At 44.0% G+C, this 24,980-nt stretch overlaps 1 protein-coding gene across 4 annotated transcripts in view; it reads right to left on the reverse strand.

The window, feature by feature from the left end:
• The window catches only part of LOC106590442 (CREB-binding protein-like), a 72,527-nt gene that overhangs the window by 39,384 nt on the left and 8,163 nt on the right, over positions 1 to 24,980 (reverse strand). For all 4 annotated transcript variants that reach the window (XM_014181510.2, XM_014181517.2, XM_014181503.2 and 1 more), the window contains exon 2: positions 10,693 to 11,294. In XM_014181510.2, coding sequence (XP_014036985.2) covers positions 10,693 to 11,294 — 602 coding nt within the window. The remainder of the gene's footprint in view (positions 1 to 10,692; positions 11,295 to 24,980) is intronic.

Below are 24,980 nucleotides of genomic sequence, written 5' to 3' on the forward strand. Positions count from 1 at the left end.
TAGCCCCACACCACAACCCTACTGCCAGAGTTTGAGCTGCAGGCTGAGGAGCCAGAGGGCCTTGGCTGCATCCCTCCTCTTCCTTTCCGCTTTCTCCCTCAGTACCCCTTCATCGCTTCCTCTCCATCTACAATCACCCCAGCTATCTTTCCTAAATCCCCCTTCCACAGCCTGGAGAAGCCAGACAGAGGCCCCTACATCTCTCCCCCTCTGATCCCATGCAGCAGGCAGGCTTAGACCACGGCAGGCGGCAGAAACACCCTCCCTCCCCCGGGGAACAGCCCAGACCGTTGACAGCGCTCCAGCAGACCAGATAAAAAGGCCCAGCTGAGGCAACCAGAAACCAGCAGCTTAACTCAAACAAACACACAGCTGAGAGCTGAAGATGGATAGGCCCCACCCCACCTACATCCTTCTGTCCCTCGCCAACACTCCACACAGACGAGCACTGAAGAAAAGTACCCGCCGTGCACTCCAGACACACCTCCTCCTCCTCCTCATTCTGACACACTTCACACAGCAGCCAGCTCTGCTTTGAGCCTTGCCACTCCACTGTCAGACGAGAGCGACAGAGACACAGGAGTGTATTTAGCTTGTTTGGCCCTGCACATAGATTACCCTATACCTCCTTTCACACTCACCCCCTTATTCTGCATTTGATGAAGTGATTTACTGTCCAATGGTATGGCAGAGAGCCATGGAAAGAGGGGGATCACACACACCCAGAAAGGAGATTTACAACCTAGCATAATGCAGACAACACCAATACGCTCTCGTTCAGTCTCTCTCCATCCCCACTTCCTCACACACCAAACTAATCACCACTGAGTTTCTCAGTCTCACACCCATACCAAACTCCTACAGGTTCTCTCAGCGGACTGGTCTCCATGTAAACACACAACTAGAAACACTGTTAAGACCCCCTCTCTGTGTTGAGGTTACAGACAGGCAGACCTCTCATTAGACAACAGAGAGAGCAGAATGGATGGTTTCCTATTGATTTCCTGTGAAACCACATAAGAGCAGTGTCACTGAGGCTTAGGTAAACAATCCCTAGCAATCTACACACAGTGTTATAATCAACTGTAGTATCCCCTACGGACAGTGATTGAGCAGAAGATGAGAATGTTAACTCAATATCAGTCCATAGCAGTTCCTTACATCTAGAATTCTAGTTCTAATTCTATGCACAGAGCTTGCAACTGAATAATGCTGCCAACTGATGTGTCTTAAAAAAAAAGAACTGACTCAAGCCAATAGGCAACCAGCTTGTCACATGTGCAGCCCATTGTACAAAAAGAGAGCAGTTATGAGTCTGCAGTGCTGTTGATGGAGATGTTTTTAAAATTGTCCTCCAAGGCCACTGTGGCGCGCTGTTAGAAATGTATCATCCCGTTAGAAACGAAGACCAGGCGTTGTAACGAAAGGCTATGGAGGTTCTCACCACTCATTAATTGGGCAATTAAGCCAGTGAATTAAGCCCAGTAAAAACTTAAGCGCTGGCATGGTGTTGGACACAGAGGCAACATCAGACATTGGTGTAGTAGAGCTGTACTAGGCACAGGGGAGGCTGGCTAAGTGTTTCCTGGTCCCAGATCTGTTTAGGGACCATAGGAAGGGGCAAGACAAGACCAACATATCTGGGACCAGGCTATGGCTAATGCCGCGCTCACGTCAGGTCGGAGTGATCGGAGGAACGACTTGTCTACTTGGAGAGTTCATGTGCTTTGAGCTCGGAAGGAACTATTTTTGTTGCCATTTTCAGTGGTGCGTGGTGTCAGTGTTCAGCAGGTGGGAAAGATCAGGGCCCTGAGTTCATACCAGAGTTTCCTAGTCGTAATTAATCAAATAAAATGTTTGTTTGTCACATACACATGGATAGCAGATGTTATTGCGAGTGTAGCGAAATGCTTGTGCTTCTAGTTTCGACAGTGCAGCAATATCTAACAATTCCACAACAGCTACCAAATACAAAGTAAAGTAATGAAAAAATAATATATACACCATTCAAAAGTTTGAGGTCACTTAGAAAAGTCCTTGTTTTTGTCCATTAAAATATTGTCAAATTGATCAGAAATACAGTGGAGACATAATGTTAACGTTGTAAATGACTATTGAAGCTGGAAATGGCAGATTTCTTTATGGAATATCTACATAGGCGTACAGAGGCCCATTATCAGCAACCATTACTCCTGTGTTCCAATGGAATGTTGTGTTAGCTAATCCAATTTTATCATTTTAAAAGGATAATTGATCATTAGAAAATCAGTTTGCAATTATGTTAGCACAGCTGAAAACTGTTGTTCTGATTAAAGAAGCAATAAAACTGGCCTTCTTTAGACTAGTTGAGTATCTGGAGCGTCAGCATTTGTGGGTTGGATTACAGGCTCAAAATGGCTAGAAACAAGGAACCTTCTTCTGAAACTCGTCAGTCTATTCTTGTTCTGAGAAATTAAGGCTACTCCATGCGAGAAATTGCCAAGAAACTGAAAATCTCATACAATGCTGTGTACTACTCCCTTCACAGAACAGCGCAAACTGGCCATAACCAGAATAGAAAGAGGAGTGGGAGGCCCCGGTGCGCAACTGAGCAAGAGGACAAATATATTAGTGTCTAGTTTAAGAAACAGACACCTCACAAGTCGTCAACTGGCAGCTTCATTAAATAGTACCCACAAAACACCAGTCTCAATGTCAACGGTGAAGAGGCGACTCCGGGATGCTGGCCTTCTAGGCAGAGTTGCAAAGAAAAAGCCATACATCAGACTGGCCAATAAAAATAAAAGATTAAGATGGGCAAAAGTACCCAGACACTGGACCTCTGCCTAAAAGGCTTGCATCCCGGAGTCGCCTCTTCACTGCTGAAAGTTCTTTGTTTCTGGCCATTTTGAGCCTGTAAATCGAACCCACAAATGCTGATGCTCCAGATACTCAACTAGTCTAAAGGAGGCCAGTCGTATTGCTTCTTTAATTAGAACAACAGTTTTCAGCTGTGCTAACATAATTGCAAAATGGTTTTCTAATGATCAATTAGCTTTTTAAAATGATAAACTTGGATTAGCTAACAACGTGCCATTGGAACACAAAAGTGATAGTCGCTGATAATGGGCCTCTGCACGCCTATTTTTTTATTTCACCTTTATTTAACCAGGTAGGCTAGTTGAGAAAAAGTTCTCATTTGCAACTGCGACCTGGCCAAGATAAAGCAAAGCAGTTCGACACATACAACAACAGAGTTACAAATGAAATAAACAAACATACAATCAATAATACAGTAGAAAAATCTATATACAGCATGTGCAAATGAGGTAGGATAAGAGAGGTAAAGGCAATAAATAGGCCATGGTGGTGAAGTAATAACAATATAATTTAACAATATAATTAAACACTGGAATGGTAGAATGTGCAGAAGATGAATGCGCAAGTAGAGATACTGGGGTGCAAAGGAGCAAGATAAATAAATAAATAAATACAGTATGGGGATGAGGTAGATTGGATGGGCTATTTACAGATGAGCTATGTACAGGTGCAGTGATGTGTGAGCTGCTCTGACAGCTGGTGCTTAAAGCTAGTGAGGGAGGTAAGAGTCTCCAGCTTCAGTGATTTTTGCAGTTCGTTCCAGTCATTGGCAGCAGAGAACTGGAAGGAGAGGCGGCCAAAGGAAGAAATGGATTTGGGGGTGACCAGTGAGATATACCTGCTGGAGCACGTGCTACGGGTGGGTGCTGCTATGGTGACCAGTGAGCTGAGATAAGGCGAGGCTTTACCTAGCAGAGACTTGTAGATGACCTGGCGCCAGTGGGTTTGGCGACGAGTATGAAGCGAGGGCCAGCCAACGAGAGCGTACAGGTCGCAGTGGTGGGTAGTATATGGGTGCTGGACGGGCGGGCAGGTGAGCATGCATTTAGTTTTACTTGCATTTAAGAGCAGTTGGAGGCCACGGAAGGAGAGTTGTATGGCATTGAAGCTCATCTGGAGGTTAGTTAACACAGTGTCCAAAGAAGGGCCAGAGGTATACAGAATGGTGTCGTCTGCGTAGAGGCGGATCAAAGAATCACCAGCAGCAAGAGCGACATCATTGATGTATACAGAGAAGAGTCGGCCCGAGAATTGAACCCTGTGACACCCCCATAGAGACTGCCAGAGGTCCGGACAACAGGCCCTCCAACTTGACATACTGAACTCTGTCAGAGAAGTAGTTGGTGAACCAGGCAAGGCAATCATTTGAGAAACCAAGGCTGTTAAGTCTGCCAATAAGAATGTTGTGATTGACAGAGTCGAAAGCCTTAGCCATGTCGATGAATACGGCTGCACAGTACTGTCTCTTATCGAAGGCGGTTATGATATCGTTTAGGACCTTGAGTGTGGCTGAGGTGCACCCATTACCAGCTCTGAAACCAGATTGCATAGCGGAGAAGGTATGGTGGGATTCGAAATGGTCGGTAATCTGTTTGTTAACTTGGCTTTCGAAGACCTTAGAAAGACAGGGTAGAATAGTTATAGGTCTGTAGCAGTTTGGGTGTAGAGTGTCTCCCCTTTGAAGAGGGGGATGACCACGGCAGCTTTCCAATCTATGGGAATCTCAGACGATATGAAAGAGAGGTTGAACAGGCTAGTATTATTCACTTAGCAGACGCTCTTATCCAGAGCGACTTACAGTAGTAATGCATCATTTCAACCCCCAAAAAAATTTCCCCCGTAATAGGGGTTGCAACAATTTTGGCAGATAATTTTAGAAAGAGAGGGTCCAGACTGTCTAGCCCGGCTGATTTGTAGGGGTCCAGATTTTGCAGCTCTTTCAGAACATCAGCTATCTGGGTTTGGGTGAAGGAAAAGTGGGGGAGGTTTGGGCGAGTTGCTGTGGAGAGCGCAGGGCTGTTGACCGGGGTAGGGGTAGCCAGGTGGAAAGCATGGCCAGCCGTAGAAAAATGCTTATTGAAATTCTCAATAATAGTGGATTTATCAGTGGTAACAGTGTTTCCTAGCCTCAGTGCAGTGGGCAGCTGGGAGGAGGTTATTCTCCATGGACTTTACAGTGTCCCAGAACTTTGAGTGTGTGCTACAGGATGCAGATTTCAACTTGAAAAAGCTAGCCTTACCTTTCCTAACTGCCTGTGTAGATTGGTTCCTAACTTCCCTAAAAAGTTGCATATCACGGGGGCTGTTCGATGCTAATGCAGAATGCCACAGGATATTTTTGTGCTGGTCAAGAGCAGTCAGGTCTGGAGAGAACCAAGGGCTATATCTGTTCCTGGGTCAATTTTTTTTTGAATGGGGCATGCTTATTTAAGATGGTGAGGAACGCACTTTTAAAGAATAACCAGGCATCCTCTACTGACGGGATGAGGTCAATATCCTTCCAGGATACCCGGGCCAGGTCGATTAGAAAGGCCTGCTCGCTGAAGTATTTTAAGGCCTGCTCGCTGAAGTATTTTAAGGGAGCATTTGACAGTGATGCAGGGTGGTCGTTTGACCGCAGACCCATTACGGATGCAGGCAATGAGGCAGTGATCGCTGAGATCTTGGTTGAAAACAGTACAGGTGTATTTGGAGGGCAAGTTGCTAAGGATGATATCTATGAGGGTGCCTGTGTTTACGGAGTTGGGGTTGTACCTGGTGGGTTCATTGATAATCTGTGTGAGATTGAGGGCATCAAGCTTAGATTGTAGGATGGCCGGTGTGTTAAGCATGTCACAGTTTAGGTCACCTAGCAGCACGAGCTCTGAAGATAGATGGGGGGCAATCAATTCACATATGATGTCCAGGGCACAGCTGGGGGCAGAGGGTGGTCTATAGCAAGCGGCAACAGTGAGAGACTTGTTTCTGGAAAGATTAATTTTTAAAAGTGGAAGTTTGAATTGTTTGGCTACAGACCTGGATAGTATGACAGAACTCTGCAGGCTGTCTCTGCAGTAGCTTGCAACACCGCCCCCTTTGGCAGTTCTAGCTTGTAGGAAAATGCTATAGTTAAGGATGGAAATTTCAGGGTTTTTGGTGGACTTCCTAAGCCAGGATTTAGACACGGCTAGGACATCCGGGTTGGCAGAGTGTGCTAAAGCAGTGAGTAAAACAAACTTATGGAGGAGGCTTCTAATGTTAACCTGTCTAGGCTAGGGGGCAGTATTTTCACGGCCGGATGAAAAACGCACCCAATTTAAACAGGTTACTACTCTGGCTCAGAAACTAGAATATGCATATTATTAGTAGATTTGGATAGAAAACACTGAAGTTTCTAAAACTGTTTGAATGGTGTCTGAGTATAACAGAACTCATATGGCAGGCAAAAACCTGAGAAAAAAATCCAACCAGGAAGTGGATTGTAGTTTTTCAAGACTGGGCCTATTCAGTATACAGTGATTTAGGGTTCTACTAGATGTCAACAGTCTTTAGAACGTGTTTCAGGCTTTTGCAGTCAACAGAGAGCGAACAAGACCTCCTGGAGTCTGATGACCGAGAGAATGACAGGCCACAATTACGCGCATTCACGTGAGGAGGTAGCTGTGTTCCATAACGGTTTTCAAGACATTGGAATCGTCCGGTTGGAATATTACTCAAGTTTTACGTTAAAAAAGGCCCTAAAGATTGATGTTTTACAACGTTTGACATGTTTCAACGAACATAAATATAACTTTTTGTCGTAAAATGTTCGGCGCGCTTCCTACATTTGGAGTAGCTTACTGAACGCGCAAACAACAAGGAGATATTTGGACATAAATTATGGACTTTATCGAACAAAACATTTATTGTGGACCTGGGATCCCTGGAAGTGCCTTCTGATAAAGATCATCAAAGGTAAGTGAATATTTCTAATACTATTTATGATTTTAGATGACTCCAAAATGGCGGGTATCTGTATTGCCTGGTGTATTTTTCTGAGCGCAGTTGGGGCCTCCCAGTTCAGATTATTGCAAAGTGTGCATTCCCCGTGAAGCTTTTTTGAAATCTGTCACAGCGGTTGCATAAAGGAGATGTTCATCTATAATTCTTTGAATAACAGTTTAATATTTTATCAACGTTTATGATGAGAATTTTAGTAAATTGTTGTGCTGATTCACCGGCAGTATTGGAGGCAAAATATTTTCTGAACGTCACGCGCCAATGTAAAAGGCTGTTTTTGGATATAAATATGAACTTTATCGAACAAAACATACATGTATTGTGTAACAATGTCCTAGGAGTGTCCTCTGATGAAGATCGTCAAAGGTTAATGCTTCATTTCGCTGTGTTTTGGGTTTTATTGACATGTCCTTGCTTGGGAAATGGCTGCGTGATTATTTTTGTCTATGTGGAGCTAGGCACTGCAGGGCCTGGATTAACCTCTACATCACCAGAGGAACAGAGGAGGAGTAGGATGAGGGTACGGCTAAAGGCTATCAGGACTGGTCGTTTAGTGCGTTCAGAGCAGAGAGTAAAAGGAGCAGGTTTCTGGGCGTGAGAATAGATTCAAGGCATAATGTACAGACAGAGGTATGGTAGGATGTGAGTACATTAGAGGTAAACCTTGGCATTGAGTAATGATGAGAGAGAGATACTGTCTCTAGAGACGTTTTAACAAGGTAATGTCACCGCATATGTGGGAGGTGGCACTAAATGGTAGGGTAAGGCATATTGAGCAGGGCTAGAGGCTCTACAGTGAAATAAGACAATCACTAACCAGGACAGTAATGGACAAGGCATATTGATATTAGGGAGAAGCATGCGTAGCCGGGTGATCAATAGGGGTCCAGTGAGTGGTTGGGCTGGCTGGAGACATGGCGATTCAGAAAGCTAGCAGACCAGGGCTAGCAAGCTAGCAGAAGGGCCTTAGAGGGACGTCTCGACGGAGGAAAGTCTGTTTTGAACGTCGACAGACTAGTCGTGATGGATTAGTAGGGTTCCGAGTAGCAGAGGGTTCCAAGTCCAATTGGTATAGTGGCCCAGGAAATTGGCCGATGGATCTATACAGCTAACAGTCCAATATGCTCTAGACAGCTAGCAGCAAGTGGGCCGCGGCTAGCGGATGGGCATTCAGGGGTGGTTGCGATGTAGAGGCCAGTTGAGTATCCCCTCGAGCACATTACGTCGTAGTCCAGTCGTGAAGGATCGGCGGCGTTCCGTGCCCCGTATCGGCAGTAGAAGGGGGCCGGGTATTGTAGCCCAGGAGTGGCTGATGGGCCTCTTTAGCTAGCCGGGAGAAAGGGCCTAACATGGGCTAGCTCCAGGCTAATTGGTGCTTGCTCCGGGACCAACGTTAGCCAGTACTCGGATAGCAGCTAGTTAGCTGCGAAGATCCAGGTGAAAATGTCCAGAGCTTGCGGTAGGAATCCGGGGATATGGAGAGAATATGGGTCCGGTATGCTATGGTTTGAGTCGTGTTGTACAAACTGGCGAGAGCTTTCTGAGCTAAAGGTTAGCTGATGACTGCTAGCAGTGGTTAGCTGACTAATAGCTAGTGAGCTGGCTAGCTTCTGTTGGGGGATTCAAGGTGAATAATACTTTAGAAAAAACCCCAGATCCGCACCACATTGGGTGAAGCGGGTTGCAGGAGTGTTTTGAAGTTGAGTTTTAGAAAAAATATATAAAAAAGATCTGTGAAGAAAAAGACATATACACGGGACACGACGAGGACAAAAGACGTCTGACTGCTATGACATCTTGGATTTTTTTGTAGATATTCCATAAAAAAATCTGCCGTTTCCGGCTATAGTCGTCATTTACAGCATTAACAATGTCTGCACTGTTAATGCTGATCAATTTGATGTTATTTCTCCTTCATAAACAAGGACATTTCTAAGTGACCCCAAACTTTTGAATGGTAGTGTACATATAAATATGGATGAGCAATGATCGAGCGGCATAGGCAAGATGCAATAGATGGTATAAAATACAGTATTTACATATGAGATGAGTAATGTAAGATATGTAAACACTAAAGTGACTAGTGATCCATTTATTAAAGTCTTTATGTAGGCAGCAGCCTCTCTGTTAGTGATGGGCTGTTTAACAGTCTGATGGCCTTGATAGAAGCTGTTTTTCAGTCTCTCGGTCCCAGCCTTGATGCACCTGTACTGACCTCGCCTTCTGGATGGTAGCGGGGTGAACAGGCAGTGGCTCGGGTGGTTGATGTCCTTGATCTTTTTGGCCTTCATGTGACATGGGGTGCTGTCGGTGCCCTGGAGGGCAGGTAGTTTGTCCCCCGGTGATGCGTTGTGCAGACCGCACCACCCTCTGGAGAGCCCTGCGGACCCTCTGGAGAGCCCTGCGGTTGTGGGTGGTGCAGTTGCCATATCAGGCGGTGATACAGCCCGACAGGATGCTCTCAATTGTGCATCTGTAAAAGTTTGAGGGTTTAGGAGACAAACAAAATTTCTTCGGCCTCCTGAGGTTGAAGAGGCCGCTGTTGCGCCTTCACCACACTGTGTGGGTGGACCATTTCAGTTTGTCCGCGATGTGTACGCCAAGGAACTTGAAACTTTCCACCTTCTCGACTGCGGTCCCGTCGATGTGGATAGAGAGGTGCGCCCTCTGCTGTTTCCTGAAGGCCACGATCACATCCTTTGTTTTTTTGACGTTGAGTGAGGTTGTTATCCTGACACCACACTCCCAAGTGCCCTCACCTCCTCCCTCAGGCTGTCTCGTTGTGTCGTCTGCAAACTTGATGATTGAGTTGGAGGCGTGTATGGCCATGCATGTCATGGGTGAACAGGAAGTACAGGAGGGGGCTGAGCATGCAACCTTGTGGGGCCCCAGTGTTGAGTTTCAGCGAAGTGGAGATGTTTCCTACCTTCACCACCTGGGTGCAGCCCGTCAAGAAGTCCAGGCCTCAATTGCACAGGGCGGCGTTGAGACCCAGGGCCTCAAGCTTAAATTATGAGCTTGGAAGGTACTATGGTGTTGAATGCTGAGCTGTAGTCAATGAACAGCATTCTTACATAAGTATTCCTCTTGTCCAGATGGGATAGGGCAGTGTGCAGTGAGATGGCGATTGCATCATCTGTGGACCTATTGGGGCGGTAGGCAAATTGAAGTGGGTCTAGGGTGACAGGTAAGGTGGAGGTAATATGATCCTTGACTAGTCTCTCAAAGCACTTCATGATGACAGAAGTGAGTGCTACGGGGCGATGGTAACTGAACTAAATGACTATTGTCTTCTTGGGTACAGGAACAATGGTGGCCATCTTGAAGCATGTGGGGACAACACACTGGGGTAGGAAGAGATTGAATATGTCCGTAAACACACCAGTCAGCTGGTCCGCACATGCTCTGAGGACGCGGCTAGGGATGCCGTCTGGGCATTACGAGTTGGTGGGACATTCACATGCATTTTTCCCAGTAAAAGGGTTGTATTTCCGAGTTCCCGACATGACCGCAACATGTGTCTGAATCTTTCTAAATGGTTCGGCTTCTGCGGAGGACATTTATTCGTTTACGATTTAGTACCCAGCAGTATCAGAGAGCTATCACCCAACCAGGATGGATCTGCTCTACACAGTGCCACAGTAACTAGCACCAAAGCTGAGAATTCATGGATGATCCTGTACAAATGATGATTCAACACACACAATGCAGAGCTATAAAGAGATATCGCTGCTCTCTGACCATTTGGCACATTCAAAACTTGTCTTTCTGTCGCAGACACACATTTCATACATGCCTCTCTATGACTAAGAGTGTAGTTTGTATGTGTGTCTGAGTCCCATCCCTGTGACTCACCTTGTTCATGTTGCCCGCCTGCTGGGCGGCGGCGGCAACGTTCAGGGTGGCAGCGCCCACCTGCGGCCCGCCCTGCTGTGTGAGGGTCTCTGCCAACGAGCTGCCCGCTCCTCCTCCTGGTGCCCCCTGCATGGCCTGGTACTGCCCCCGGCCTCGTCCACCTCCAGGACCCAGCCCCAGGCCTCCGTTTATCACCTGGCCCGGCTGGTGCTGCCCACCCTGGGCTAACATCCCGGCATGGCCCCCCAGAGACTGGTTGAAGTTCTGTCCAGTCCCCGCTTTCGGCGACCCTTGACCCAAGGAGCTCTTCCCGTGTGCTGCACCCAACTGACCCCCAATGCCACCGGGCTGAGTCCCTCCTCCAGCACCCCCAGTGAGACCAGAGGCACTACCCACCCGGAGGAGTTCTGACAGCTGCTTGTGCTTGGCCACTGCGTCCGGGACCTTGGAGCCCAGAGGTCCAGGACCCCCAGGGTTGGCGTTACCCCCGTTGGAGGGCATGGCGCCCCCCGTCATACCCCCCAAGCCAGAGCCTCCGTTGGGGATCAGCTCGTCTGGCAGGTCGTTCTCCAGGTCGTCCCATGACAAGGAGCCTAGATCCACTGTAGAAGAGGAAGAGAGAGAGGGAGAGAGAAAAACAGCTTAATAATATAGATTGATAACAATCATGAAAATTCATGGGCAAATATTCCTGTCTGTGTAAGTGCCATTGAAGTACAGTATCAGCCAGCCTATCGCAGACCTGCCAACCTTGAATCATGTTTATGAGAACCACTTCAGCGCAGTGGCTGCACCCCCGGGCCCAGTGACACCACACTGCTCAAATCATAGACAAATGCACTTTTTTTGTCTAATAATGTGGCAGAAGATTGCCTCAGAAGGAATGGTAGGCTATAGACTTACGGTATTTGGTAATTGGCTGCTCTTCAGGAGCGAACTAGAAATACATTTAAATGCACTGTCAGGGCTCTCACCAGGATTTTCTGACAAGGTGGTGTTGATGTAGGCCTAAGGTTGGGTAGGGGATAGGTCCAGTGCATGTCAGTCAACTTCCCCTTAGGAAGTTGGAGCATTTTGCATTTTTGAAAAACCTGTAACTGCCATTTCCTGAAACTAAGAGTCTTAAATTATATCAAACAATGTATCAAACACAGAAGTACTGTGTTTGATCCAAATTAAAGTGAGGTGGTCTCAATGACACATTTTTCTAGGTTCAATTTAGGGGTAATGATTATTCTAATTAATAATTAATGTAGGTGCTTTTATGTGCATAGTCTAGTGAAAAAGTAAACTGGCTTCATTTCGTTTGGGGAGAAAATTCTAAATGATTAAATCACTGGAAGCAATGTAGTAGCTTACTATATGCTATTTGGAATATGAAACAACTGAACTAGCCCTATATGAGCTAGTTTCACATCTACATCCCTGACCTAGTCCATCAAGTTAGGTCTGACTACTAGGCTACCGTTCATTCAACATGCCTTGTTATTGGTGAACTGACTATTATGACATCTAGTATCACACCACTATGGTTGACATACAGCTACATCAAGAGAACAGATCAACAACTTATTCATTAACATAGGCCTACTAGTCTAACAGCATACCATAACTTTCTGTGAAGGATGGACCGGTATTTGCGGAACAGCTCTCTGCCATGTCTGTTTCCATCCACGCAGCGGCGAAAAACTGAACTACCAGAACACCACAACGTTTCCTTTCTCGAATATGCACTCGTGCCTACAACCGTTGAGATCACAGCATGTCCGGGAAAGAAAGTGTTCTTGCCTAGTTGACTAAACAACGCTGTAGGTAACTACGAAATAGTGGTTGTGCTTGACAAACAATTTTGGGGAAAATAGCAAACAGTTCGTTCTCCATTTTCCTTACCCTTTCCCCCTCACACATCAGTGGTATCAACGGATGAAGTGGAGAGCTGCCATCCAGCTCGGGAGGAAGATTGAAAACCCTGCACTGGTTTTTCCTTGTTCAACTGAAGTCAAAAGAACTGAGCAGACCAGACCCAGCTGCTATCGCATTGGTGTCTATGTGAGAGCCACCCCCTTAAGTAGACAGAAACTGACAATGTTTTCGCAATGGTAAACAGGGATGCACGATATATCGGTGAACATATCGGAATCGGGCGATATTAGCTAAAAATACCAACATCAGTATCGGCCCAATGTCTAGTTTAACGCAAATGTGCAAAACCGATGTCAAAGCTGAAGTGCATACCAAAACTCAGCAAAAAAAGAAAAGAAACGTCCTCTCACTGTCAACTGCGTTTATTTCAGCAAACTTAACATGTGTACATATTTGCATGAACATAACAAGATTCAACAACTGAGACAAACTGAACAAGTTCCACAGACATGTGACTAACAGAAATTGAACAATGGGGGGGGTTAACAGTCAGCATCTGGTGTGGCCACCAGCCAAATTAAGTACTGCAGTGCATCTCTCTCCTCATGGACTGCACCAGATTTGCCAGTTCTTGCTGTGAGATGTTACCCCACTCTTCCCCCAAGGCACCTGCAAGTTCCCAGATATTTCTGGGGGGAATGGCCCTAGCCCTCACCCTCCGATCCAACAGGTCCCAGACGTGCTCAATGGGATTGAGATCCGGGCTCTTCGCTGGCCATGGCAGAACACTGACATTGCTGTCTTGCAGGAAATCACGCACAGAGCGAGCAGTATGGCTGGTGGCATTGTCATGCGGGACAACATACATACATAAATACTACTATGGAATGCCGTTTGGGCCTTTGCGTGTCAATTTTTTTTTGTCAAATAACACTATTTGACACGTCAAATAACACAGTTCTATGATATAATGTTGTGTGTTCTGAATTTGCAAGTGCAAGCGCCACCACTACTATCAGTAGCAGTGTCAAAGATGTACCAAAAAGTCTGCAAACACCTGCCACGAATGATGTGTTTACAATACTGCGTTGGTAATAAAGCATGATTTGTTTGACCGCAACTTCTGGGGTAGCTAACTAGCTTTAGCTTGGTACCTAGCTAGCACCAATACAACCAGCCTGAAAACAATGACCAGTGGAAACTGCAGTCATTTTCATTATTCTTAGCAATGAATCCTTGTGAGTAAGTATTAGCTAGATAGCCACTTGTTGTTCGCCTATTAAAATTGAACTTCAGTTCATAAAAATGAATAGCTAGCCAGCTACTTAACCCTGTTGCCAAAAGCTAACGTTATAAGCAGCCAGCTAGCAAGGCTCGACCGGACCGGGTTATGTGTTGTGAAGCTAGGATCAATAGTGGAATTTGCGGTTTGCCTTCAAAATAAATGTACCTCTTTGAAAATGATGCAGAAGGTTACAATTGGTGGAATCATGCCATATTTAGACTAGATCATGTTCAACAAGGTTGGAATGTGAAGCAATGAAAATGGGGCATCAGTCTACTCGGTGACACCGACAGAACACAACTGTGAAGAGTTTAAGCAAATATTAGCGTTGTAGCTCTTATCGCGGGACTGTGACTGTGTGAAATCACCTCCCCAGTCAGCCTAATGTGTGTATTGACATTCATATTGCACTGTACACCTAAGGATTAACTAAGTATTGGGGATCAACTAAGTATTGGGGATCAATGAAACGGGGTATCAGTCTACTCAATACCCAAGATATTTTTTCCCAACGTTCTCCTAAGAGTTATCAGACTCTAAAACATCCACAGAGTATTGTTTTTCCTCTGGAATAGTGTTCAATACACATAGGTTGACAATAAATATAGGTTGACAATAAATGTGGCTAAATTCAGTTGTTTCAGAGTCCCGCAATAAGAGCTACAACACTAATGTTGTCTGGGTGTCACGGAGTAGACTGATACCCCAATTTCATTGATCCACAAACCATGGTTAAGGCTGGACAGTGAAATAAGTATGCCCCAAATGTAATTCTGAAGTATAATAAATCCAGTGTGATTTCAGATTTTTTGTCAAATTAACAAATTGTCCAATTGTTGATTTAATATAACATTCCAACCTCGTTTAGCATGATCTATTCTATTATGGCATAATTCTACCATTTGTATTCATTTGCATCACTATCAATGACATACTTGTATTTTGAAGGCTAACCGCAAAGTACACTGTTGTGGCTAATCCTTATTGTGGCTAGCTTCACATAGATGGGTCCGACCACCATTAAGCAAATAAGAACTGTCTTGTAAATTAGGGTTATTTTAGATGACACCTAGCTATCGTTTTGCTATGTTTTTGGGGAAGAACATGATTTGCATCTATGAACTAGCTAGCTTATTTTTTTTATGACCAGCACTGTAGGTGCGCGAGACAACTTTACCAGCATCATAGCATACGTATCGATGAATCGTTGTGACATATGAAATACGAGAGTTTAATCAATGTGTAATAACTACATTAAAAAAAATGTATGAACGCGTTAAATTATGTGACGTGCTATTGTGATATTCAGATCCTGACACATTACATTACATTTACATTTTAGTCATTTAGCAGACGCTCTTATCCAGAGCGACTTACAGTAGTGAATGCATACATTTCATACATTTTTTTTTCTTTCCCGTACTGGTCCCCCGTGGGAATCGACCCCACAACCCTGGCGTTGCAAACACCATGCTCTACCAACTGAGCCACACGTCAAATAGTGTTCTCTTTTTTGACACGCAAAGACCCAAACGGCTTTCCATGAAATCCTGGTTGAGAATGAAACGACTGAACAAAACAGCACAGCAAGTAAGTGAAAGAAATAGATTTTGATGTTTTACTGTAATGGGGACATACGTGAATGCCAACAAAATTACTTTTTGGTCAGTGTGGTGTGTGTGTAACCTTTATTTAACTAGGCAAGTCAGTTAAGAACAAATTCTTATTTACAATGACGGCCTACCCCGGACGATGCTGGGCCAATTGTGCGCCGCCCTATGTGACTCCCAATCACGGCCGGATGTGATACAGCCTGGATTCGAACCAGGGACTGTAGTGACGCCTCTTGCACGGAGATACAGTGCCTTAGACCGCTGCGTCCATGTGTGTGTGTGTTAACTATTTAACTGTACTAGAATGCTTAAAAGGCCGCTAAAATTCTAAATATCGGTATCGGTTGTTTTTGGCAAGGAAAATATTGGATATAGGTATCGCCCAAAAAGTCATATCGGTGCATCACTAATGGTAAATGGCCTGAATGAACTATTTTCATTTATCCACCATTTTTGATAGTACTACAACTATGGGGGGGGCGGGACGGAGCAGAGAGCTAAAGAGTTTTGTCCTCGCCCAAGTCCTCTGATTGGCTCAGCTCCAACTTCAGACGGTTGAGTCAAAAACCACAATGTGCCAACTAGTCTATTTCTGTGTATTTTTCATACCAGTGTACTTTGACCTCAAATTGCGTGCAAGTATGGTACGCAAAACACGTGCAAGTTGGCAGGTCTGCTATCGCTCCCAATTCCATCTCCCAGCCCAAGTCCATTCACCTCACACTTGATTCCATCGCAACGTGCTAATGAGCTAACGTGCTAACTAGCTAGCGCTGCTTGGTGAGTCTACTGCTGATCCACACCACACAGTGAAGAAGCAAAAAAGCAGGAGGAAGGGAGGGATGGAGGATGATATTTAAGAAGAGTGATAAATGAGGAGGCTGTTGGTGCCACCTGACAAACACAATTAACAGTTAGACAGGCAGTGAAAATACAGCATCACTCAAGGGAGGGAGGGGGCAAGCGTATTTGGGTAACACTGTCAGGAAGCGTGTTTTGACAGTTAAACAGCCAGTGAAAATACATAATCACTGCATCACTCAATGTTGGTTCCCCATAGGGAAGAGAGAAGGGGGAAGAGTATTTGGGTAACATCGTCAGGAAGTGTGACTGGGAATTGTGGTGGAGGGAGAAAATTGAAGACATGACAGGGGATGAGACTCAGTGGATACAACAAATTAACCCAAACAGAACTTGCTAATTAGATTTCTGCAGGGCTGTGGAAATTGACTTAAGGGTTAATAAAAATGGAGTTATGGATTTTACCCAGTCTCAAAGCCGAATGGTTTAGATTGCTTGGAATATTACGGGAGAAGCTCCGACCAATTGCGACCATGCCTGTGCAGCTCCAAAAAATGTTTAGATTTTTTTTCTTGCCGTCTTTGATGAAAATACCCTTTTCATGTAAAAATAACAGAATATACACTGACGATTTAAAGCAAAACCACACTTTCTGAAGAAACTACTGTTTATCCTGCACCAGTGCTAGAGTTTCCTGAAGAGTGTTGCTGGTCAGGTTTCTTAGAAAACCCTTCAGAGCGCCTTCTCTTTTCTCCTGATTTCTAGGAATTTACCCCGTCTTGGCATAGCCTCAAGGGTTGCGTTAGCTTTCAGAAATCTGCATTGTTAACCTGTTAGGGCTAGGGGGCAGTATTGACACAGCCGGATAAAAAACGTACCCGATTTAATCTGGTTACTACTCCTGCCCAGTAACTAGAATATGCATATAATTATTGGCTTTGGATAGAAAACACCCTAAAGTCTCTAAAACTGTTTGAATGGTGTCTGTGAGTATAACAGAACTCATATGGCAGGCCAAAACCTGAGAAGATTTCAAGCAGGAAGTGGCCTGTCTGAGAAGTAGTGTTTCATCTTGGCTCTTTTTATTGAAGACTCAGGATCTGTGCAATAACGTGACACTTCCTACGGCTTCCATAGGCTCTCAGAGCCCGGGAAAAAGCTGAACGATATCGAGGCAGGCTCTGGCTGAAACACTTTATCGCTTTTGGCAAGTGGCCACTCAGAGTACTATGGGCTTAGGCGGGTGCCCGCGTCCACCGAATGCTTTCTTTTCCTTTGTCTGTTTACCTAAACGCAGATTCCCGGTCGGAATATTATCGCTTTTTTATGATAAAAATTGCATAAAAATTGATTTTAAACAGCGGTTGACATGCTTCGAAGTACGGTAATGGAATATTTAGATTTTTTTTGTCACGAATTGCGCCATACTCGCCACCCTTATTTACCCTTTAGGATAGTGTCTTGAACGCACGAACAAAACGCCACTATTTGGATATAACGATGGATTATTTTGGACCAAACCAACATTTGTTATTGAAGTAGAAGTCCTGGGAGTGCATTCTGACTAAGACAAAAGGTAATAACATTTTTCTTATAGTAAATCTGACTTTGATGAGTGCTAAACTTGCTGGGTGTCTAAATAGCTAGCCCTGTGATGCCGGGCTATCTACTGAGAATATTGCAAAATGTGCTTTCACCGAAAAGCTATTTTAAAAATCGGACATATCGAGTGCATAGAGGAGTTCTGTATCTATAATTCTTAAAATAATTGTTATGCTTTTTGTGAACGTTTATCGTGAGTAATTTAGTAAATTCACCGGCAGTGTTCGGTGGGAATGCTAGTCACATGCTAATGTAAAAAGCTGGTTTTTGATATAAATATTAACTTGATTGAACAAAACATGCATGTATTGTATAACATAATGTCCTAGGGTTGTCATCTGATGAAGCTCATCAAAGGTTAGTGCTACATTTAGCTGTGGTTTGGGTTTATGTGACATTATATGCTAGCTTGAAAAATGGGTGTCTGATTATTTCTGGCTGGGTACTCTACTGACATAATCTAATGTTTTGCTTTCGTTGTAAAGCCTTTTTGAAATCGGACAGTGTGGTTAGATTAACGAGAGTCTTGTCTTTAAAATGGTGTAAAATAGTCATATTTTTAAAAAATTGAAGTAATAGCATTTCTAAGGTATTTGAATAACACGCCACAGGATTCAACTGGCTGTTGAGTAGGTAGCCCATAGAGGTTAACTCAACTCAAAAGAAGCCCAAATATTGAACAGAGCAGTAGCTGAGTTTATCTGTCTGGATCAAGTACAATTCTGGGACTTTGGTCGTGTCTACACTTCACACTTATGTGACTTTATCAGAATACGTAGATCGCATTGAGAAGACGGGTCTAGACGCACAAAAGTCGCTTTGTGGTCTGATCTAGCTGACCCATTCAGGATGTGGTCAGGGATGCACTGTGTGCAGATTTCTCAGTCGATGCAAATCAGGCTACCGAAAGCGCATACATTGGGCGACGTCATCGGCACTCCTCCAACAAGTCTGCAGAAAACTTGTGTTTTGGGGCCGAGAGTTACCTTGTCCTTATAACGTTGGAGGGAATACTTTCCTAGAGCGTGACGAATGTGTTTCGCTGGCATCATAAATGCTTGCCAGCTACCTAATATTTAGAATAAACATTTTGGCTTTTTTGTGGCGGTTTTGGAGAAGTGGCTTCTTCCTTGCTGAGCAGCTTATGTCGATATAGGACTTGTTTTACTGTGGATATAAATACTTTTGTACCCGTTTCCTCCAGCATCTTCACAAGGTCCTTTGCTGTTGTTCTGGGGTTGATTTGCACTTTCTGCACCAAAGTACGTTTATCTCTAAGAGACAGAACACGTCTCCTTCCTGAGAGGTATGATGGCTGCGTGGTCCCATGGTGTTTATACTTGCGTACAGTTGTTTGTACAGATGAACGTGGTACCTTCAGACGTCTGGAAATCACCCCCAAGGATGAACCAGACTTGTGGAGGGCTACAATCTTTTTCTGAGGTCTTGGCTGATTTCTTTTGATTTTCCCATGATGTTAAGCAAAGAGGCACTGAGTTTGAAGGTAGGCCTTGAAATACATCCACAGGTACACATCCAATTGACTCAAATGATGTCAATTAGCCTATCAGAACCACCTAAAGCCATTACATCATTTTCTGTAATTTTCCAAGCTGTTTAAAGGCACTGTCAACTTAGTGTATATGTAAACTTCTGACCCACTGGAATTGTGATAGATTATTTCACTTATAATTGACTGTCTAAACAATTGTTGGAAAGATTACTTGTGTCATGCACAAAGTAGATGTCCTAACCAACTTGTCAAAACTATATTTTGTTAACAAGAAATTTGTGGAGTGGTTGAAAAACTAGTTTTAATGACTCCAACCTAAGTGTATGTAAACATCCGACTTCAACTGTAGCCCTGGCTCTACCACTTCCTCAATATCGCTCCCTCCTTTTCTACTCACCGTCTTTCCCTCTAGTTCTCTCCCTCCAACTCTTCCTTCTTTCACTTGCTCTCACCACTACTTCTCCCTCTAGGTTCTTCACTCGCTTAGTGGCTGAGGCCAGCAGTGAGTGGCACAGTTTTCTGTCAGAGCCAGGCGCCTTCACACACACACAATGTCCTGGTCAGTCAATCACCAAGTCAAGCATGGCTTATTTTCACAGCCTGCATGAGCAGAGCACACACACACACTCCATCTCCCTCTTACACACACACAGACTACTTTCTGTCCCCTCAGATACACACATGCGTGTGTATCTCTGCCATCCTTTGAGCAGCAGGGAGCTGGCGATGGGATCTGTGCTGACTTTATATTTCCTGGCTGGAGTAGATTGCAAGAGCACGAAATAGAGCAAGAAGAGTGTCCATTTCAACACAAAGGGGCTAATGACCCAACTAAACCAGATGTCAAAACTTGGAGACTAGCAAAACTAGGCTATTCAGGAACCACCCTTCCTTCTCCAAAACCATTCACCCAAATGAAAAGTGCTTTTCAGGTATTCAGAGGGGACTTCAACTTGATGGATGAACAAGGCTTATTTGCTTGGGGTGAGAATTTTGGGTATTTTCTATTAGAGCTGAGACAATAAACAGAAAATTACTGACACTGACATTCTTTTACTGAAGCATTTTGCTTAAGTCGGTAATTTCCGGTGATTTTGCTACACAACGTTCCTGTAGATTGACCAATGGTTTAAGAACAGTAATATACGCATTGTGTTGATTCCTGCTATGAAATATCTGCCTGTTCCGTTTTGCTGTTGGCTGCTGACTCTCCCTCCCTCCCCCCACTGACACGGAGGAGGGAGAGATGCATTCTGAGAAGCACAAGCAAATGACCATTGCTCAAAATACTATTGTGGGAAAAAGTTTTTAAAGCAACTACTGTTGTTCTAGTCACAGCTTTCTGTGAGTATATCATGCGTGTCTCACCTCTTAATATCGAGTTCGTGGCACCACTTCTGAACCGGAGTAGGCTGTAGTGCGCCATTTGCGGTAAATAGACCGACATCAAGAAGCCTAGGCCTAGCACTGGAAAGTTTTTGTAGGACATTGTGTTTTAAATTCACACTTCCTCAGGTGTTGAATAATATAGCCTATATAGGCCAATATGCACAAAGATGTTGGCAAACTCTGAAGAGTCAAAAATAAATCTAATAATTCAGGATCCTATTTTGACAGGTTGCACACTGAAATATCAAATCATGCATTTCTTGGATATGTTAGATGAAATAGCTTAGTTGTTGATAGGCTACCATCTCAGTTGTCTTGGCACTGGAACAAAAATTGTCTAGAACCATGGCGCTAATGTAAAGTAACTGCACATTGAAAGTTTAATGTTGAATTTGTTGTTTTCGAGCAAAATAGTTACATTTAAAATCGCAATATTATGTTTTGTCCATGTCGCCCTGCTGTAGCACCTCCCTAAAAAAGTTTATTAAAATTGCTGATTTATCATTATCGCAAAAAACAGGCAATTTATTGCGAGATGGATTTTTGTCCATATCACCCAGCTCCATTTGTCATCAATTCTGTGCTCTGTATCAAAGCCATATCAAATATCTTGGTTCTAAAGTAGTTGCTATAGAGCCATTTCATATTAATTGTTGAGAGAAAAAAAGGATCCCTACAAAAATATGAGAGTCTCCTCAACAGGGTCAGTAACTGCTTCCAAAGCTGTGTTTTTCCCGCAATTGCATTTTAAAATGTTACAGCCTAAAATCAGAACACATTTTTTTTATTCCAGAGCGCGGGGGAGAGGGAGGGAGTGAGTGGCTTGCCAGCAGGCCTCAGCGAAACAGGGAAGATACTTTTACTACAGGAATTGTGAGGATAATGCAAATTACTGGTTCATTTACATTTTAGTCATTTAGCAGACGCTCTTATGCAGAGCGACTTACAGTAGTGAATGCATACATTTCATTTCATGCATTTTATATTAATTTTTGTGGGAATCGAACCCACAAACCCTGGCGTTGTACACACCATGCTGGCGTTGCAAACACCATGCTCTACCAACTGAGCCACAGGCAATAATAGCCTGTAAAAATAGGACGTTTGGACTGAGGTGAGCGTGTAATGTGACCAACTAAAAATGTTACTTGTGTCACAGGCCGGCTCATAGCCTGTGGCAAAAATGAGAGGACATCAACAACCGGTATAGGCCAATTCAAAAAGTTCTTTATTATAAAACAAAACTATTAATTCTAAACAAAGAAAAAGGAATGAGGTGTGGAAATGTCATAATGTAGGGTGTATGTAGGGTGCATGGATGCGTGAATATGTGTGTGTAAACATGACTGAGTGGAAACTAAATAAACCAACAAAGGAACAAACAAAACAGGATCATACCTGGAGGAGCTGGGAGAGAGAGAGCAAGCCAAGCGAGAGAGAGGTTAGTGGAGCAGTTTGTTAAATACCCTGAGCCCAGGTGGCTCCAATCACACCAGCTCCAATCACTAACGACCCTCCTCTGCCTGCAGGAGGAACCGTCCCTGCACTGCAGAGGAGGAGCCGTGACACTTGCGACAAGTTAAAGGGTTGCAAAATGCAAATAAATGTTCAGTCGGGAGCCCTGGAAGACAACTGTCTTATCAGATAGTACGCGATGCAAGAGCTGTTCAAATTTTCTTTAACGATAGTTTCTTACGCCTCATCACGCCATCCATGTCCACTTTAACACGGCATCTTTTTCCCTGTCCGTCTTTCATTCATCCCACTCTCTCTCTTTTCAAGTTGAGAACTGACAGATGTGAGTGGGAGACGCAAAAATTGCAATATCTGCTAACGGGGACAGATTGGTATATAATGAGAGGAAACGGTGAGGCTTAAATATACGGCTTAAAACGTGTGAAGTGATTGCAGACTGGCATTTAAAACTGCCAATTAGGCTGTAATATGGGCCAGGCTCAGCCGGCGCAAAAAGACGCTGCCATAAGTGCTTTCCTGGGGGGGGTGGGTGGGTGGCAACCCATTTGTCCCCTCCTCAGAGGTTCCATTACTAAGTGAGTCATGAGTGTGTGTGACGGGTGGGCCCTAAACGCGCCATTTGGAGAGCAGGGAGCGTGCTGACGGAGGGCTCCTCTCGTTAAAGCAGTGGAATATCCTGCTAGTCATAGAGTCTGCTCCGGTATCTGCGCGTTAGAGATTTTGACGATGAGTATGATGCGTCTCAGATTCAAACTCCCATTAGACAGCTCTGCAAGCATTATGTCAAAATAAGTTTGTTACTCACCAAATATGGATGAGCAACCATCTTCATTGACTCCCATTACGCCATGTACTTCCAAAAAGTCTAAATATAAATTTACAAGCAACTGAATAAAATCCGATTCGGCACTTTCATTAAGGCCACCTACAGGTGGGAAGTCTAAAACATCTCGATACATTGGATACATTTTTCGGTAGCTTGTGAATTTTTATATAGACCTTTTTTTGGAAGTACATAGCTACCAGCTGTAACGGGATTAAATTAAGATAGTTGATAATTGAAACTCAAATGTTTGTGAGTAACAAAAGTATTTTGACAGAGCTGTCATTAAAGGGAAACGCGTCATACTCATCTAAATCTCTAACGCACAGATACTGGGGCAAGTAGAGTCATAATACTTGCCAGGAACCTCATGATACGATATCACAATACTTAAGTGCCGATATGATATGTATTGCGATTTTCAGGATTCTATGTCTTGCAATTAGATACGGTGATTTTAATACGATTTAATGTTCCAAATATATTGCTCACTGACTATAGAAAACATTAGGAACTAGGGATGCACGATATAGTCGGTGAACATATCGTAATATTAGCTAAAAATGCCAACATCGGCATCAGCCCGATGTCTAGATTAACACCGATGTGCAAAACTGATGTCAACGCTGACATGCATACCTATATAATGTAGGTAGATGACGTAATGACGCCACGAAAAATACTGCGCTACACGTGGACATACGCAAATGCCAACAAAATAACTTGTGTTTCAACTATATAACTGTACAAGAATGCTTAAAAGGCCGCTAAAATGTTAAATATTGGTATCAGGTTTTTTGGCACGGAAAATATTGGATATCGGCCAAAAATGTAACCCCGGTGCATCCCTATTAGGAACACCTGCTCTTTCCATGACAGACTGACCAGGTGAAAGCTATGATCCATTATTGATGTCACTTGTTAAATCCACTTGAAATCAGTGTAGATGAAGGGGAGGAGACACGTTAAAGAAGGATTGTTAAGCCTCGAGACATGGATTGTGTATGTGTGCCATTCAGAGGGTGAATGGGCAAGACAACATATTTAACCCTTGTGTGGTGTTCGGGTCTGTGGGACCCATTTTCAATGTTTACTAAAAGAAAAATGATACAATTAATAATTTGTTCAACCTGAGACTCATTGGCCTTGGCTTATTTTCTGTGAAGAATATATCTAAAATAACACACCCCCTACACATTTATATTACATATGTGGTGTTCGGGTCCACTGGACCTGATGGAAATAAAAGTGTGGTAAAGTGTGTGTGTTGGTGAAAACAAGTAAAAATTTGAAGAAAAAGGTTTGCTGTGTGCCTTCACTCTGTCTTCCTCCTCGCTGGGCCTGCTGTTTCAACATAGAATCAAGAACCTAACCTGTCTGTATACCGGCCTGTCTCAACGTTTTCTAGCACTCTTTACCCTTTGTAGTGTGTGGAACTACACAATGTCTTGCGGGAACCTGCACAATGTTATTACAATACATTATTTCAATACATTGTAAAAAAAAAAAAAAGTACTTTGGGGTTCTTATCCTTGCTGGTGTTCAGATCCAATGGGGAATCCACAAAATCCCTTTGGGATGCAGAAACAGGCAGAGATTTTTTCTGCGCAACAATGTCTCTGGAAAACTTCATACAAAATTCCTGGACTATCTGCTTCGATAACCGAGACACCAGACCAGCTCGGCGGCAGAGACAAGCTAGGTGCAATTAGGTCAGCGTGGGTGGACTGCCTTCCCCTGTTTTACAACCCTGGGCCAGACATTACAGTTGATGAGCAGCTTATGCCATTTAGGGGCCGCTGCCCCTTCAGGCAGTACATACCATCTAAACCTGCAAAATATGGAATCAAGATCTGGGCTGCCTGTGATGCTGCATCATATGCGTGAAACGTGCAAGTGTATACGGAGTAGAGGTCGACCTAT

Source organism: Salmo salar, chromosome ssa02, assembly GCF_905237065.1.
Source record: "Salmo salar chromosome ssa02, Ssal_v3.1, whole genome shotgun sequence".
NCBI lineage: Eukaryota > Metazoa > Chordata > Actinopteri > Salmoniformes > Salmonidae > Salmo > Salmo salar.